The sequence below is a fragment of the Rhineura floridana genome, chromosome 8 (assembly GCF_030035675.1).
Source record: "Rhineura floridana isolate rRhiFlo1 chromosome 8, rRhiFlo1.hap2, whole genome shotgun sequence".
In the NCBI taxonomy this organism is placed as follows: domain Eukaryota; kingdom Metazoa; phylum Chordata; class Lepidosauria; order Squamata; family Rhineuridae; genus Rhineura; species Rhineura floridana.
In genome coordinates this window covers 36,666,249-36,682,523 of record NC_084487.1, presented here as the reverse complement: position 1 = coordinate 36,682,523, position 16,275 = coordinate 36,666,249, and the positions used below count along the sequence as shown (strand labels likewise).

The window sequence follows — 16,275 nt, the reverse complement described above, 5'->3', positions numbered from 1 at the left end:
TTTAAAAAGCAGGGAAATTGGGCAGCTATAGTGAATGCACCAGCGGAGCAAGAGACCTGAACTCCTCTCTGAGATATTGTACTGCCTTACAAAGTTGTCAAAATGCCAACACAATTTGGGTTGGTCTTTCACAGTCCAATCCACTTGCTGTGTAGCTTGGAAGAATTTGGTAACATGTGCCTCTGAGCATATGGTGAGTGGTGGCAACACCTGTAATCAGCCCAAATAATAGAAAGAAGATATGTCCTGTGCTGATCTTGTTTTAGCCAGGAGGAAGCAACATTATTAAGACAGTTGATATAGTTGAGATGGTCACTTTAAATATGTCTGATTTACTTTGCAATTTTAGTGAAGTTTCCTATAGGAAATCATTTTCTTTTGTTTCTATGAATATGTGAAGTACAGCAACACTTTGCAAAATTTATACTAAAAAACTCCAAACATAATTGTGGAATAATGGCTCTGACTTCTGCAAAATAGTCTCCAGTGGACCTCAGAAGTATCTTAATTTGCACAAGATAAGACAGTGGAAGGTGAAATATATTCTAGCAAAATTCAAGATGAGCTCTATGTTTTTAATTGATTGTGAACACCTTGCCTTAAATAAAGTGGTTTAAACATAGCAGGCTGAAAACATGCATCCTCTTTTTTCCAACAGCTAAGAGTCATTGCTGAAGTAGCAACATATTGTGATCAGTCTGATTTTACATCTAACTGCAGTTTCAGATTCAACTGTTAATCCACCCAAAATAGAAATAGAACATAACCTCCAATATAAAACACAAAAGGCTGTCTTCACCATCACATGACAATGACCAATAAAAAGGCTTTGAAATTAATAAAAATACATTTGACACAGATTTCTAGGATGAATAAAGAGGGGGAAAATTTTCTGGTTTAGATTCTCTGTAGAAACATTAGTAACACAGGAAAGAAGCAAAGTAAGAAGAACACCAACAAACATACAAAAATGTAATTCTACATCTGTGGAGATGGCAGATGTTGCCACCACTCACCATATGCTCAGAGGCACGTTACCAAATTCTTCCAAGCTACACAGCAAGTGGATTGGACTGTGAAAGACCAACCCAAATTGTGTTGGCATTTTGACAACTTTGTAGGGCAGTACAATATCTCAGAGAGGAGTTCAGGTCTCCTGCTCCCCTGGTGCATTCACTATAGCTGCCCAATTTCCCTGCTTTTTAAAGTTTGGTAGAAATATCTGTGGGCTATAGGTACATTCTTAAACCGCAAGGTTTTTTGCGTATTAGTGAATTACATTTTAATTGGTTTGGTTTTTAAGATCAAAATGGTATGCTTCTTTTGAGCTAGTGTATTTAATATCAAAGCAAATACAGAACACCTTGAAATAGTTGTTTGTTCTTTAACAGATAATCTTTATGAGAACATGAGACATTATAATTTCAAATGCATAACAGGACTGCTGGAGTAGATAATGTGCAAACCATCAGCCATCCTGCAGAATTTTGATGAAGCTTCAATTATACAGCTAGACAGTTTGTCATTAATCTGAGCATTTATACATACAGGTTTGGGATCAGAAAAATAGCTTACAGGCCTTTCAACAGCTTCCCTCAAATTTCCCCATAAATACAAAAAGTGTCTTGACCTCCCCAGCACCTACTATTTACCCACAACCTCCCCTTTGAAGCCAATGCAATTCTCTCTCCCTCATCAGCTCTTAGGTTACAGTTATCATGTTGACGCTGCTAGACAGTAACATGCAAGAGCCACTCATCACACAGGTCACCCCGATTTGCAAATTACACATTCACGGCAGCAGCTAGATGAGACTCTCCAATAACTTGAACAATCCATTGTTCCTTCACATGATAGAAGCATTTCCAGTGGCTTCCACTGAGCAACCATAAACTAATCATTGGTCCTATCACAAAATATCAATTCAATTTAAAATACAGGTACTCTTTACTTGGCTTGACAGGCATTTCCTTTCTCTTTGATTCCATGCTTTCTCTCCCTCTCCTCCATACAGTGCTCCTGAGCATCCTCTTTAATCTTTTTTATCCTGGGGCTGTACCAGCAAAGTGATCTTTCTTGCCTCTCAGCAATGTGGGCTGCAGACAGCAATATAGACTTTAGGCAGCACAACTGGAAACCAACTAGCTTTTCAAAAACACATTTAAAAAGTTAGCATACATGGCTTACAACCGAAGTGACAATCTGGAATGGCAACCATCTACTCATTACTTTTACTGCCCAAGACTTCTATTCTGCCTTCTCCTTTCAGTTTAGGAAGCTTAATGTTGTCTACAGTCACTTCTTCGCAAATTGAACTGTCCTCGCATTCAGAGTCATCTTCTGAGGCCGAATCCTCTTCCTCTGTATCAGAGCCATTCAATTCAACCAAAGCCACGTTCTGCAATAAAAAGAAAAAATCTGTTAAGGATGTAAAGATAGGTCAATTAAAATGCTAAATAAAGATGTGCAAAACTGGACAACGCCTGGTTTCAATGACCAAGACCATTGCCTTAGAACTAACAAATCTCAATAGCCAGCTCCATAAAATTACTATTAAATTCACTGCCACAAGATGGGGAGATGGCCAACAAAATCAATGGCTTTTTAAAAAAATGGACTGGACAAATGAAATTGAGAATGGGTCGATCAAATGCTATTAGCCATGGTGAGTAAAGGGAATCTCCATGTACAAAAGTAGGGTGCACCTGCAAACCAGATGCTGGGGACCAACAACAAGGAAGCCTGTTAATTATTAATTAATTAATTAATTAGATATCCCACCCTTCCTCCCAGTAGGAGCCTGCTTTGCTTTTCAGTTTTCACACAGGCAGCTGGAGGACAGTGCTTTAAGAGGTACTTGGTGGAGAGACCAACATCTCTACCTGTATCATGCCAACCCTACCACTCTGGAGCCTCAAAGCCTGCTGCCTGGAATACAGTGCTTGAATTGCTAGATAGAGAAAGGAACAGCAAAATTACATGGGACTTGAAGGATAATGGCAATCTTTACCTCCTTAAGTGAGAGATGGGAAAGGACTGAGAGAGAGGATGCTGGTGACAGGTGAGAGGAAGGCTGCCTGCCACAAGTTAGTTGTGTGCCTGCAAACCAATGTGTGTAGCTTAACTGGGGAGAACGCCATGCTTGACGTTGTGGAATGGAGGTCAATGTATGCTTTAAGTTGGATTCCTTCACTAAGCAGGGGGTTGGACTCAGTGGCCTTATAAGCCCCTTCCAACTCTACTATTCTTTGATTCTATGAATTTGGCCTTGCACGATACTATTTTTATTTCAATGTTGCACTTTTTTCTTTCACCTGATTATTTCTAAGCTACTGAGTTCATCTGTATTGTTTTACATGAAGTTGTACAGACTGATTTTTTTAATGCATTTTAGTATGGACACTATGGTGGCCTTGTAAATAAGCCCACAGACCATGCTGCAAAAATTATTATCCTGCTAGTAGTCTGTGTTTCTATGTTGTCTGCAGAAGGAAGATCTCCACTCCCCTCCTCTGCAGCCAGCATAGAAATGCAGGCAACTAGACTCTCAGAAGGTTTAGAAGGCAAAGTTTGTATTTTTTTATCAAGCAAACCGGTGGAATTGATCCATCTCTCCTCCAAGAGCCTGGTTGGTCACAGAAGAACAAGTTTCCCCCAAAGGCTGGCCACAGCAACCAAACCTGCTCACTCACCTACATGGAGGTCCCAATCGTGTGCTTAAATACAAGAACCAGTCTGATATAGTTGCTAGAAAATTGGACCCTCACTCCACCATGAAGTTCAGAGTCCCTGCCTCTCAATCTATCCTACCTCACAGAGTTGATGAGATAATAAACGGGGAAGTGAAGAAGCACATGGGGTTGAACTCAATGGCCTTATAGGCCCCTTCCAACTCTACTATTCCATGATTCTCTCCAATTAAGATCCACTCAGAGTAAACCCGGTGAAATGAACAAACCCTATGTGTGCCACCTTGAGCTTCTTGGAGAAAAGGCAGAATTTGAATATAATAGATAAATGAGGCTGCACTGCGGTTATCTGTAGTTGTTTCTATTAGGTTTTTTCTTGAACGGTTATATTTATTGCTGTTCATTTTATATGCTGTGAGGTGCAATCTTGCAAAAAGTAACAAATGAACTGATGATTTGTACAAGCTATACAAATAAACTGATGATAATTTGGCAGTCCACTATGATCAAAAGGATACTGGAATAGATGGATTTTCAGCATGATCTGGAACTTCTTATGTTCTTAATTGGACACTTTTAAAAAACAAATCGCAATGATAAACTAGCAATGTTCAGACAGGAGACACTGTTATGCCAAGTGGCCACTGTTCCAAAGGCCTCCATAAAATTATCCGGTCTTACACAGATATTAATGGAGTGAGGGGAACAATCCTTCATTCTGCGTACTGTAAAAATGTGTAAGATGCTGGAAGCTAAGGCATTAGATTAGGGACAAAAATATATTCACCATTTCAATGAAGTTTTCAACCGAAGCATCTACATGTTCAATATCAAACTCTTGGACAGGAGTTCTTTCCATTTCTCTTCTTAGCTTGTCATTTGCATTGGCCATCTGTGGTAGAAAGTTCTGCACCTGATCCAAAACTAACACACATGAAAATATGCAGATATTAATACACTTCAAAGAAAGACTTTGATAAAATGCATAGGGTTGTATCCAGCTATGTTCTACTCAGAGCAGACACAGTGAAATTAAGGAACCTTAGTCATGCCCATTAATGTCAACGGGTCTACTCTGAATTTGTCTAGCTTTGGATACAACTCACAGAATGGCTTTGCTACTAGCAATGTCAAGTGTCTTAGCCTTGCTGCAGACTACAACCATTCTGTCTACGGATCATTTTAAAACAGGTCAAATATGAAGGCTTGTTACATAAAATATAGTTGAGCAACACCGGAGAGGTAACTAGTTGTGCATTTGGTGCTGCTTTCCATTATCACTGGTGATATTATACTTTCCCATATGCCACAGAAGGTGTAAGTATTTATTTATTATTTGATTTATACTCCACCCTTCCTCCCAGCAGGAGTATGGTACCTTATGAATGGCTTAGGGTAATATTTACTGGAAATTTGTCTGATTTCATATTTTATGGTCAAATGAATGCTCATTATTTCTCAGTCCAACAGAAAGGATGCATCAACAGTCTCCCCACCCCCTTACTAGAGCAGGGATAAGGAGCCCATGGCCCTCCAGATATTGTTGGACTCCAACTCCCATCAGTCCAGCTATGGATGATGGGTATTATAGTGCAAAACATCTGGAGGGCCACAGGTATCCCTAGAGTAACAAGAAGTGCCCACAGATTTGTGTAAACTTAATTCCACCAGGTGCCTTTTTTCTAGATTTGTTCAAAGGACAAGGAACCATTGAGGAACTGCTTAACATTTCCAAGAGCACACAACGAAATTGCTGCAGAGCATGTAATGGAGACCTTTTTTAGGGTTGTAAGTTTACTGTAAACAAATGGGCATGGTATGGCCATTTTGAGAGATCCAAATCCTAAATGCTGGAAAATGTGTATGAATATATGGTCTACTATGTAGATATAGGACTCTACATTTAACAGATTATTGGTCTGGACCAGTCTGGTCTCAGTAACATTCTTTCTCCACCATGCAAGTTCCCAAAGGTGCTCAAGTACATTTAAAGTTTAAAAGCCTTAAAGATATTTGAGGATGGAGCATTTCCCCGTGCCCCTGACCTCATTGGTATCAGCTATTTTATTCAGTTTCTTATTCAGAATAAGCACAAGCCTTTTAATTTCTGGTTAGCAATCAAATGCGTAACATGTTATTTGTGCTAGGCTCTACACAATTCACTAAGGTTTGTATATAATTGCAGTTCTCATAGTATCTTCAAGGAAGAGAAGTACTTACGGTTGCTCCTCGGTAGCCTGACTGTCTGTAAGCTCGTGGCTTTCTTTTTTGCATGCTTTGAACTGAGCAACAGTGTCTCATGAATACCTACAAGCCAGAACCCCAGTATCAGTTGAGCAGCCACACACTGATTTTTTTCATTTGCAAATTTTTATTTTTATTATTAGATGTATATCCCACTCTTCCTCCCAATAGGAGCCCAGGGAGGCATTTGAAATATAACAGTACAATAAAGGAACCTATACTCCAGAACATTTGGTCCAGAACGAACGCAATCTTTCCCTTCCCCTACCAATCCAACCTTCTCTCATTAAAAAAATACAGTCCCCCTTCAAATGTCTTTCCCCACTCCCAAAACCCCAGGCTCAGGAGACTCAAATCACATTAGACACACTTAAACTAAATTCACAGATACATTACAAGTGTTTTTATTTCAATACAGCTGTTTCTATTTTAGTCATTACTGATTAACTTATACAATGAATTTACTTGCCATGTATATGGTATTTATTTAATTTATTTCAACCACCATATCATAAAGTATCAGGGTGGTGTACAACTATCAGATATAAAACACCATTAAAAACAATGCAAATAATCATTAAAGTGACTGGCTAATCACTTTATATAGCTGCACAGACCTGTCAGCATAAAAAGATCCTCACTTTTGACTTTCAGATGTCTCTTGAAGATGCCTACTAAATATCTGCTTGAGAAGTATTCTACAGCATGGGACCAACTTCTCGTGGAGGACACTGAGGCCTCTGTAACATGGGGGACAACTAACAATGCTCCTCCGGGTGATCTAAGCGACAGAGCTGGGATATAAGGGATCAGTCAATCTTTAAGGTATCCTGGCCTCCAGTTGTTCAGGGCATTGAACCTGGCCCAGCAGTACATGGACAGCCAAGGCCAATGCTTTAGCAGAAGTCAAATATATTGTTGGCTGTCTGCTCCCATCAGCAGTCGAGCTGCTGCATTCTACACTAGCTGGAGCTTCCAGAAGGCACAAGGGTAGCCCCACACAGAGCACATTGCAGTAATCCAGTCTTGAGGTTACCAGTCATTGGCTACAGTGGCCAAGTTATTCCAATCCAGATACAGCAATAGCTGGCACACTAGACAAAGCTGGTAAAAAGCACTCCTAGCTGGAGGTAACTTGAGCCTCTAATGACAAAGATATATCCAGCACTACCCCAGGGCCCAAGCTATGTACCTACTCCTTTAGATGGAGTGTATCCCTATCCAAAACAGAACATACTTGTTTCACTGCACACACACCATGCAAGGAGCTGTAGTGCAATATAACCCAAGAAGATGCAATTGTATGTGTACCTGCCTCAAGTGTTACAGGGCAACATACGTTCTACCTCTGCCATGTATGAAGCAAACTATGTTTATTTTGAGCAAATACTCATGGTCTGTAGTAACAGCACTGTTTGGGGGGGGGGTAGAGAGACAACAATTTTTTGTATTTAGAAAGCAAATGTCTAGGATGTGATAAAGTTGCAGGGAGGGGACAAGCACTGAAGGTACCCTGGGTTGATCCATGGATGGAGAGAGCTCAAAAAGCAATTTACATTTTGGGATCAAGCATTATCAGGGCCAATCAAAAATACAAGTGAGCAAGCCTTCAGGTTCACTCCAATTCTTCATCAAACCGGATGTTAAGCTAAACAACAAATAAAAGAAATGATGAAAAAGCCCCATGCTACTACTACAAAACGCAAATTGTTTTTAAATACTTTTCAGCAACATCCTACCGCAGCCCTTTTAAGCGTGTGCGTTTGCATGCGTGCGCGCTTAACATCCACTCAGATGAAGTTTGCTCCCTTAACAAAGGCATTATGCTACTTTTAACTTTTGCGGGTTGCTTTGTTTGTTTGCATGACCCGTCACCAATACCTTACCCCTAAAACGCATACACACTTGCAAAATCTAGCATCAGGGAAATGATCGAGATAGAAGCGATTGCGTTCTGCTTTTGTTCTTGATTATTTCTGCAGCACAGAAAATTACCACCATGTATTGACAGTGCCTACTCTTGCAATTCTTTCCACGCGCTCATCGCCAGTTACCTCCTCCACTTCCCGCAGAAAGGAGCACCCGGGAGACATCTGAACACGCGGCCTCTACATTCAGCGCCATGCATCTCCTTACATACGGAAAACCGGAACATGCGCGCCAGAGGGCAAAGCTGACAAGCCCAGAGCTGCCGCGGGTGCGCAATGGCGCCACCTACAGAATGGAGGCCATGTTGAATGATTCCAAAGCAAAGAGTTCACCATACAGTCTACAGTCTGCAGCCTGGATCTTTCCATCCTGTAGAAACATTCCTCGGAGAACTTTGGGAATCGATGCTAATTTGCACATCCTTAGACCAAAAATGTCTGAACAGGATCCGAAGCCGTGGAAGCGGGGTGCGTGGGTGTGGCCCAAACACTACATCATTCTAAATTGTAAATGAGACTGACTGGAATGCATTTTGATTCTCTGTGGTTCAATAAACTTACAAAATCAGAAAAATGACGCACACACAAACAGGCAAAATCACATCAACGCAAGAATCCACATCATAAAAAACACAGTAGAAATCAATCATTAAAGGATTTTTTAATGTATATATATACCGTCTAGTAAAGAAACCAACCAACAGGAAAGTGGAAAAAGATAAGACCATGTCTTGGCGAACTTCCCTGGAGTCTTCTAGGGACTTTTTCAGAAAATCTGTTTATTCATTCTTATTTGCTTGCACAAAGCTTATACATATACAGACCTTATAGGATGTCTGGTGCTTGTTCAACATTTGTTGTGTGTTTGCTGGAAGGTTATACAACAATTCATCTTAATTTCATCCTGATTTGTTTGCACGATTGAAAATGTCCCATTCCCATCCATTTTAATTCACTCACGCCAAGTATTGTAATGTTGATACGTTCCATTTCTTGCTTGACAATTTCTAACTTTCCTTGGTTCATGCTTCTCACATTAAGAACATAAGAAGAGCCTGCTGGATCAGGCCAGTGGCCCATCTAGTCCAGCATCCTGTTCTCACAGTGGCCAACCAGGTGCCTGGGGGAAGCCCGCAAGCAGGACCCGAGTGCAAGAACACTCTCCCCTCCTGAGGCTTCCGGCAACTGGTTTTCAGAAGCATGCTGCCTCTGACTAGGGTGGCAGAGCACAGCCATCATGGCTAGTAGCCATTGATAGCCCTGTCCTCCATGAATTGGTCTAATCTTCTTTTAAAGCCATCCAAGCTGGTGGCCATTACTGCATCTTGTGGGAGCAAATTCCATAGTTTGACTATGCACTGAGTAAAGAAGTACTTCCTTTTGTCTGTCCTGAATCTTCCAACATTCAGCTTCTTTGAATGTCCACGAGTTCTAGTATTATGAGAGAGGGAGAAGAACTTTTCTCTATCCACTTTCTCAATGCTATGCATAATTTTATACACTTCTATCATGTCTCCTCTGACCCGCCTTTTCTCTAAACTAAAAAGCCCCAAATGCTGCAACCTTTCCTCATAAGGGAGTCGCTCCATCCCCTTGATCATTCTGGTTGCCCTTTTCTGAACCTTTTCCAACTCTATAATGTCCTTTTTGAGATGAGGCGACCAGAACTGTACACAGTATTCCAAATGCGGCCGCACCATAGATTTATACAACGGCATTATGATATCGGCTGTTTTATTTTCAATACCTTTCCTAATTATCCCTAGCATGGAATTTGCCTTTTTCACAGCTGCCGCACACTGGGTCGACATTTTCATCGTGCTGTCCACTACAACCCCGAGGTCTCTCTCCTGGTCAGTCACCACCAGTTCAGACCCCATGAGCGTATATGTGAAATTAAGATTTTTTGCTCCAATATGCATAATTTTACACTTGTTTATATTGAATTGTATTTGCCATTTTTCCGCCCATTCACTCAGTTTGGAGAGGTCTTTTTGGAGCTCTTCGCAATCCCTTTTTGTTTTAACAACCCTGAACAATTTAGTGTCGTCAGCAAACTTGGCCACTTCACTGCTCACTCCTAATTCTAGGTCATTAATGAACAAGTTGAAAAGTACAGGTCCCAATACCGATCCTTGAGGGACTCCACTTTCTACAGCCCTCCATTGGGAGAACTATCCGTTTATTCCTACTCTCTGCTTTCTGCTTCTTAACCAATTTCTTATCCGCAAGAGGACCTCTCCTCTTATTCCATGACTGCTAAGCTTCCTCAGAAGTCTTTGGTGAGGTACCTTGTCAAAAGCTTTTTGAAAGTCTAAGTACACTATGGCCACTGGATCACCTCTATCTATATGCTTGTTGACACTCTCAAAGAATTCTAGTAGGTTACTGAGACAGGACTTTCCCTTGCAGAAACCATGCTGGCTCTGCTTCAGCAAGGCTTGTTCTTCTATATGCTTAGTTAATCTAGGTTTAATAATACTTTCTACCAGTTTTCCAGGGACAGAAGTTAAGCTAACTGGCCTGTAATTTCCGGGATCTCCTCTGGATCCCTTTTTGAATATTGGCGTTACATTGGCCACTTTCCAGTCCTCAGGCACGGAGGAGGACCCGAGGGACAAGTTACATATTTTAGTTAGCAGATCAGCAATTTCACATTTGAGTTCTTTGAGAACTCTCGGGTGGATGCCATCCGGGCCCGGTGATTTGTCAGTTTTTATATTGTCCATTAAGCCTAGAACTTCCTCTCTCGTTACCACTATTTGTCTCAGTTCCTCAGAATCCCTTCCTGCAAATGTTAGTTCAGGTTCAGGGATCTGCCCTATATCTTCCACTGTGAAGACAGATGCAAAGAATTCATTTAGCTTCTCTGCAATCTCCTTATCGTTCTTTAGTACACCTTTGACTCCCTTATCATCCAAGGGTCCAATCGCCTCCCTAGATGGTCTCCTGCTTTGAATGTATTTATAGAATTTTTTGTTGTTGGTTTTTATGTCCTTAGCAATGTGCTCCTCAAATTCTTTTTTAGCATCCCTTATTGTCTTCTTGCATTTCTTTTGCCAGAGTTTGTGTTCTTTTTTATTTTCTTCATTCGGACAAGACTTCCATTATCTGAAGGAAGACTTTTTGCCTCTAAGAGCTTCCTTGACTTTGCTCGTTAACCATGCTGGCATCTTCTTGGCCCTGGTGGTACCTTTTCTGATCTGCGGTATGCACTCCAGTTGAGCTTCTAATATAGTGTTTTTAAACAACTTCCAAGCATTTTCGAGTGATGTGACCCTCTGGACTTTGTTTTTCAGCTTTCTTTTTACCAATCCCCTCATTTTTGTGAAGTTTCCTCTTTTGAAGTCAAATGTGACCGTGTTGGATTTTCTTGGCAATTGGCCATTTACATGTATGTTTAATTTAATAGCACTGTGGTCACTGCTCCCAATCGGTTCAGTGCCTGCAAGGGAAGAGGACCATCACCGCCCAGGGAGGGAGAGCCATCTGCCTGCTTTGCTGCTGCTGCTTGGCCAACATCTCTGCTCTCTCCTTCTTGGGCTCCTGCTCTGCACGTGGGCACCTTGCAGGACCAGGCTCCAGGTACTCAGCCAGCTGTGCCTGATACTGTTCCACCTGTCCCTTCTCTGGAGGGGATATATAAGCCGGCTGGCTGAGGGGGCTTGGGAGATCCAGTGCCTGCAAGGGAAGAGGACCATCACCGCCCAGGGAGGGAGAGCCATCTGCCTGCTTTGCTGCTGCTTTGCTGCTGCTTTGCTGCTGCTGCTTTGCTGCTGCTGCTTTGCTGCTGCTGCTGCTGCTGCTTGGCCAACATCTCTGCTCTCTCCTTCCTGGGCTCCTGCTCTGCATGTGGGCACCTTGCAGGACCAGGCCCCAGGTGGCGCTTTTCCCGGGAAGAAGAACGGTTTGAGAGCTGCGTTGGTGCGCATGGAGCACGGGACTGTGGTTGTTGTGTAGACCTGAATGGAATGAGTGGATGTTTGTATGACTGTATGTTGTGAGTGTGTGTGTATTTTTATTTTATTTTTATTTTATTTTATTATGTGCCTGGGCGGGAGGATAGGGTATTGGGAGGGGGGACCAGAGGGGGCCCCTGTTAGCGTAGTGACGGGTAATGGGAGGTATGGCGTTGTGAGGAGGACATGCCGGTTGAGGGGAACTTGGCCCAGACAATTGGTGGCTGTACCGTGTTCCGGTCCTCCCCACATCCACAGGATTGCTGGTAGTTCTATCAGCCAACTCTCGGATCTCCAGTTGCTGCTTCTTAATGCCAGATCGGTAAATAATAAAGCTTCCCTCATCCATGATTTAATTGTGGATGAGGCGGCCGATCTGGCATTTATTACTGAGACATGGGTGAGCGATCTGGGAGGCATTAATCTCTCCCAGCTGTGCCCACCTGGGTACTCGGTTCAGCATCTGGGTAGATCCGAGGCTCAGGGAGGGGGAATCGCTGTGGTCTATAGAAGTTCCATCCCTCTCATTAGGCACCCTATCCAGGTAGCTAATGGTCTGGAGTGTCTCCATATTACGTTGGGTCAGCGAGACAGACTGGGAATACTGTTGGTGTACCGTCCACCCTGCTGCCCAACAGCCTCCCTAACTGAGCTGACAGAGGTGGTCTTGGGTTTGGTGTTGCGATCCCCCAAATTTATGGTATTGGGGGATCTCAACATTCATGCCGAGACCGCTTTGTCTGGGGCGGCTCAGGACTTCATGGCCTCCATGACAGCCATGGGGCTGTCTCAATTTGTTACTGGCCCTACGCATATTTCGGGGCACACTCTAGACTTAATTTTTGCTACTGGAGCAGGGGATGGTGATCTGGGAGTGAGGGATTTTACATCTATTCCTCTGTCATGGACAGATCATCGCCTATTGAGGTGTAGGCTCACAATGTTTTCTCCTCTCTGCAAGGGTGGAGGACCAATTAAGATGGTCCGTCCCCGGAGACTAATGAATCCTGAAGGTTTTCAGAAGGCTCTGGGGAGTTTTCCGGCTGATAAAACTGACGCTCCTGTCGAAACCCTGGTCAATCTGTGGAATACGGAAATGACCCGGGCAGTTGACACGATCGCCCTGGTGCGCCCTCTCCTCTGCAGAGCTCAATTGGCTCCGTGGTTTACCCCGGAGCTAAGAGTGATGAAGCAAGAAAGGAGACGGCTTGAGTGCAAATGGAGACGAACTCCCGACGGCTGTGGTCTTGCACTTGTGAAGATCTCTACCAAGCTCTATGTGAAGCCGGTGAGGGCAGCGAAGAAGCAGTACTTTGCTGCCTCCATTCAGTCATCTTCTAACCGCCCAGCGGAACTTTATAAGGTTGTTCGGGGACTTTTACACTCTGGTCCTCAGAACGCAATAATACCATCAATAGCCCGCTGTAATGAGTTTGCGAGACACTTCCAAGATAAGATCACAAACATCCGCCGGGACCTTGACTCCAATATTGTAGCAGTTGAGCCTAATGAGGTGTCCGGAGCACAGTCCTGTCCTGTTTTATTGGATGAATTTCAGTTGGTTCAGCTCGAGGACGTGGACAAGGTGCTTGGACAGGTGCGGGCGACCACTTCTGCTCTGGATCCTTGCCCCTCATGGCTAATAAAAGCTAGCAGGAACGGAACAGCCGGATGGGCCAAGGAGGTGATCAATGCCTCTTTACGAGAGGGAGTGGTACCACCCTGCCTGAAACAGGCGGTGGTGAGACCGCTCCTAAAGAAACCCTCCTTGGACCCTGAAAATCTTGACAACTATAGACCGGTAGCAAAGGTTCCTGGGCAAGGTTTTAGAGCGTGTGGTCGCTCACCAGCTCCAGGCTCTCTTGGATGAAACTGATTATCTGGATCCATGTCAATCGGGCTTTCGGCCGGGGTTTGGTACAGAAACAGCCTTGGTCGCCCTGTATGATGACCTCTGTTGGGAGAAAGACAGAGGGAGTGTAACTCTGTTGGTTCTCCTTGATCTCTCAGCGGCTTTTGATACCATCGACCATGGTATCCTTCTGGGACGTCTTGCGGACTTAGGAGTTGGAGGCACTGCTTGGCGGTGGCTGTGCTCCTACCTCAAGAATCGTCTCCAGAAGTTGGTGCTTGGGGAGCATTACTTGAGTCCCTGGATACTCCAATATGGGGTCCCACAGGGTTCAGTTCTGTCCCCCATGCTCTTTAATATCTATATGAAGCCGCTGGGCGAGGTCATTAGGAGATTTGGAGTGCGTTTCCAGCAATATGCTGATGATATGCAGCTCTACTTCTCCTTTTCATCTTCTTCAGGTGAGGCTGTTAATGTACTAAACCACTGCCTGGCCGCGATAATGGACTGGATGAGAGCTAATAAACTGAGACTCAATCCTGACAAGACTGAGATGCTGTTGGTGGGGGGGCTCTCTGCCCAGATGGTTGATGTCCGACCTGCCCTAGATGGGGTTACACTCCCCCTAAAGGAGCAGGTCCGTAGTTTGGGGGTCTTATTAGATCCGCTCCTGTCACTGGAGGCTCAAGTAGCCTCGGTGGCACGGAATGTGTTCTACCAGCTTCGGCTGGTAGCCCAACTACGACCCTATCTGGATAGGGAGAACCTTGCCACAGTTATCCATGCTCTGGTAACCTCTAGATTGGACTACTGTAATGCACTCTACGTAGGGTTACCTCTGAAGACGGTTCGGAAACTTCAGCTGGTGCAGAATGCTGCGGCCAGAGTTCTTACTGGGAATTTTGATCATATAACACCTGTCCTGGCCCAGCTGCACTGGCTACCAATATGTTTCCGGGCCAGATTCAAAGTGTTGGTTCTTACCTATAAAGCCCTTAACGGCATCGGACTGCAATACCTGGCGGAATGCCTCTCCCGCTATGTACCTACCCGGTCGCTGCACTCGACGTCGAAGGCCCTTCTCCGTGTCCCAACGCATAGGGAGGCACGGAGAATGATAACTAGAGCTAGGGCCTTCTCAGTGGTGGCCCCCGAACTATGGAACGCCCTCCCTGATGAGATACGCCTGGCGCCTTCTTTGTTATCTTTTTGGCGCCAGGTAAAGACCTACCTCTTCGCCCAGGCATTTTAAAAATTTTAAAATTTGAATTTAAAATTGAAAATTTTTAATTATGTTTTATTGTGTATTGTATTTACATCCACTTGTATTTTAACCTGTTTTATTATGCTGTACACCGCCCTGGGAGCTTATTGCTATAGGGCGGTCTAAAAATGTAATAAAATAAATAAATAAATAAAACAACACTTACATCTCGCACCAGGTCCCAGTCCCCACTGAGGATTAAGTCCAGGGTTGCCGTCCCTCTGGTCAGTTCCACGACCAACTGATCTAGGGAATAGTCATTTAGAATATCTAGAAACTTTGCTTCTTTGTCATGACTGGAACACATATGCGGCCAGTCTATGTCCGGGTAGTTGAAGTCACCCATTATTACCACATTTCCTAGTTTGGATGCTTCCTCAATTTCACATCTCATCTCAAGGTCTCCCTGAGCATTTTGATCAGGGGGACAATAGATCGTTCCCAGTATTAAGTCCCTCCTGGGGCACGGTATCACCACCCACAACGATTCTGTGGAGGAGTCTGCCTCTTTTGGGGTTTCGAGCTTGCTGGATTCAATGCCTTCTTTCACGTATAGAGCGACTCCGCCACCAATACGTCCTTCCCTGTCCTTCCGATATAGTTTATATCCAGGGATAACCGTATCCCACTGGTTTTCTCCATTCCACCAGGTCTCCGTTATGCTCACTATATCAATGCTCTCCTCTAAGACCAAGCACTCCAGTTCTCCCATCTTGGTTCGGAGGCTCCTAGCATTAGCGTACAGGCATTCTTCCCATTTGGGCCTCTCCAAGGTGCCTCGTAACATGCCATTAAAACAGTAATATGAATTACCCTTTCCTCTCACTGAAGAATCTTCAAAACATGACTACCAGCATTTACCTTGCACCCTCACCTCTAAAAGCACCCCATAAATGACTACCAGGGGGAAAATGGCAGTAGATAACTGATGGTAGGGCTTCATGATGAAGATCTAAATACATTCCTTGGCTGCTGACTGTTCCTCTTTCTGTGGGCAGAGCAGACCTAAGATGTGTTGCTGCCTGAAGTAAAGGGCAAGAGGGTGTACCCTCCATTCCTCCTAGTGGCCAGTTGTACTGGCAGTTGACCCCTCCTTCAACACTGTTAACAGGACAGTATCCTTTAGTATCGGAGGGCAGCAGGCTAGCTTAGGGGACACAGGCCCTTCAACACCTCCTCACCACTCCCCATCCAAGAGCATGTGCTGCCTGAAGTGGCTGCCTCCCCACTCAGAATGGAAGGGCCAGCCATGATGACTGATGGACAAGATATATAAAAAGCTATATCTGTAGCAGTCACAACATCTAGACTGGGGTGAGGGCTAGCCTTGGCTGGTAGA

The 16,275-nt window shown here is 43.9% G+C and overlaps 1 protein-coding gene across 2 annotated transcripts; it reads right to left on the bottom strand.

Moving 5' to 3' along the window:
• Window positions 1-1,373: 1,373 nt before the first annotated feature.
• On the bottom strand, window positions 1,374-8,097 carry NOPCHAP1 (NOP protein chaperone 1). 2 transcript variants are annotated; one of them, XM_061582778.1, is made up of 4 exons: window positions 7,988-8,097; window positions 5,910-5,996; window positions 4,477-4,613; window positions 1,374-2,398 (listed from the first exon to the last, which is right to left on the bottom strand). In XM_061582778.1, exons 1-4 carry the CDS (start codon window positions 8,055-8,057, stop codon window positions 2,219-2,221), a joined length of 474 nt encoding a protein of 157 aa, XP_061438762.1. In that variant the 5' UTR covers window positions 8,058-8,097; the 3' UTR covers window positions 1,374-2,218. The 2 variants fall into 2 exon arrangements, with proteins under 2 accessions (XP_061438762.1, XP_061438763.1); XM_061582779.1 differs by lacking the exon at window positions 7,988-8,097 and adding an exon at window positions 7,839-7,933.
• Window positions 8,098-16,275: the final 8,178 nt, after the last annotated feature.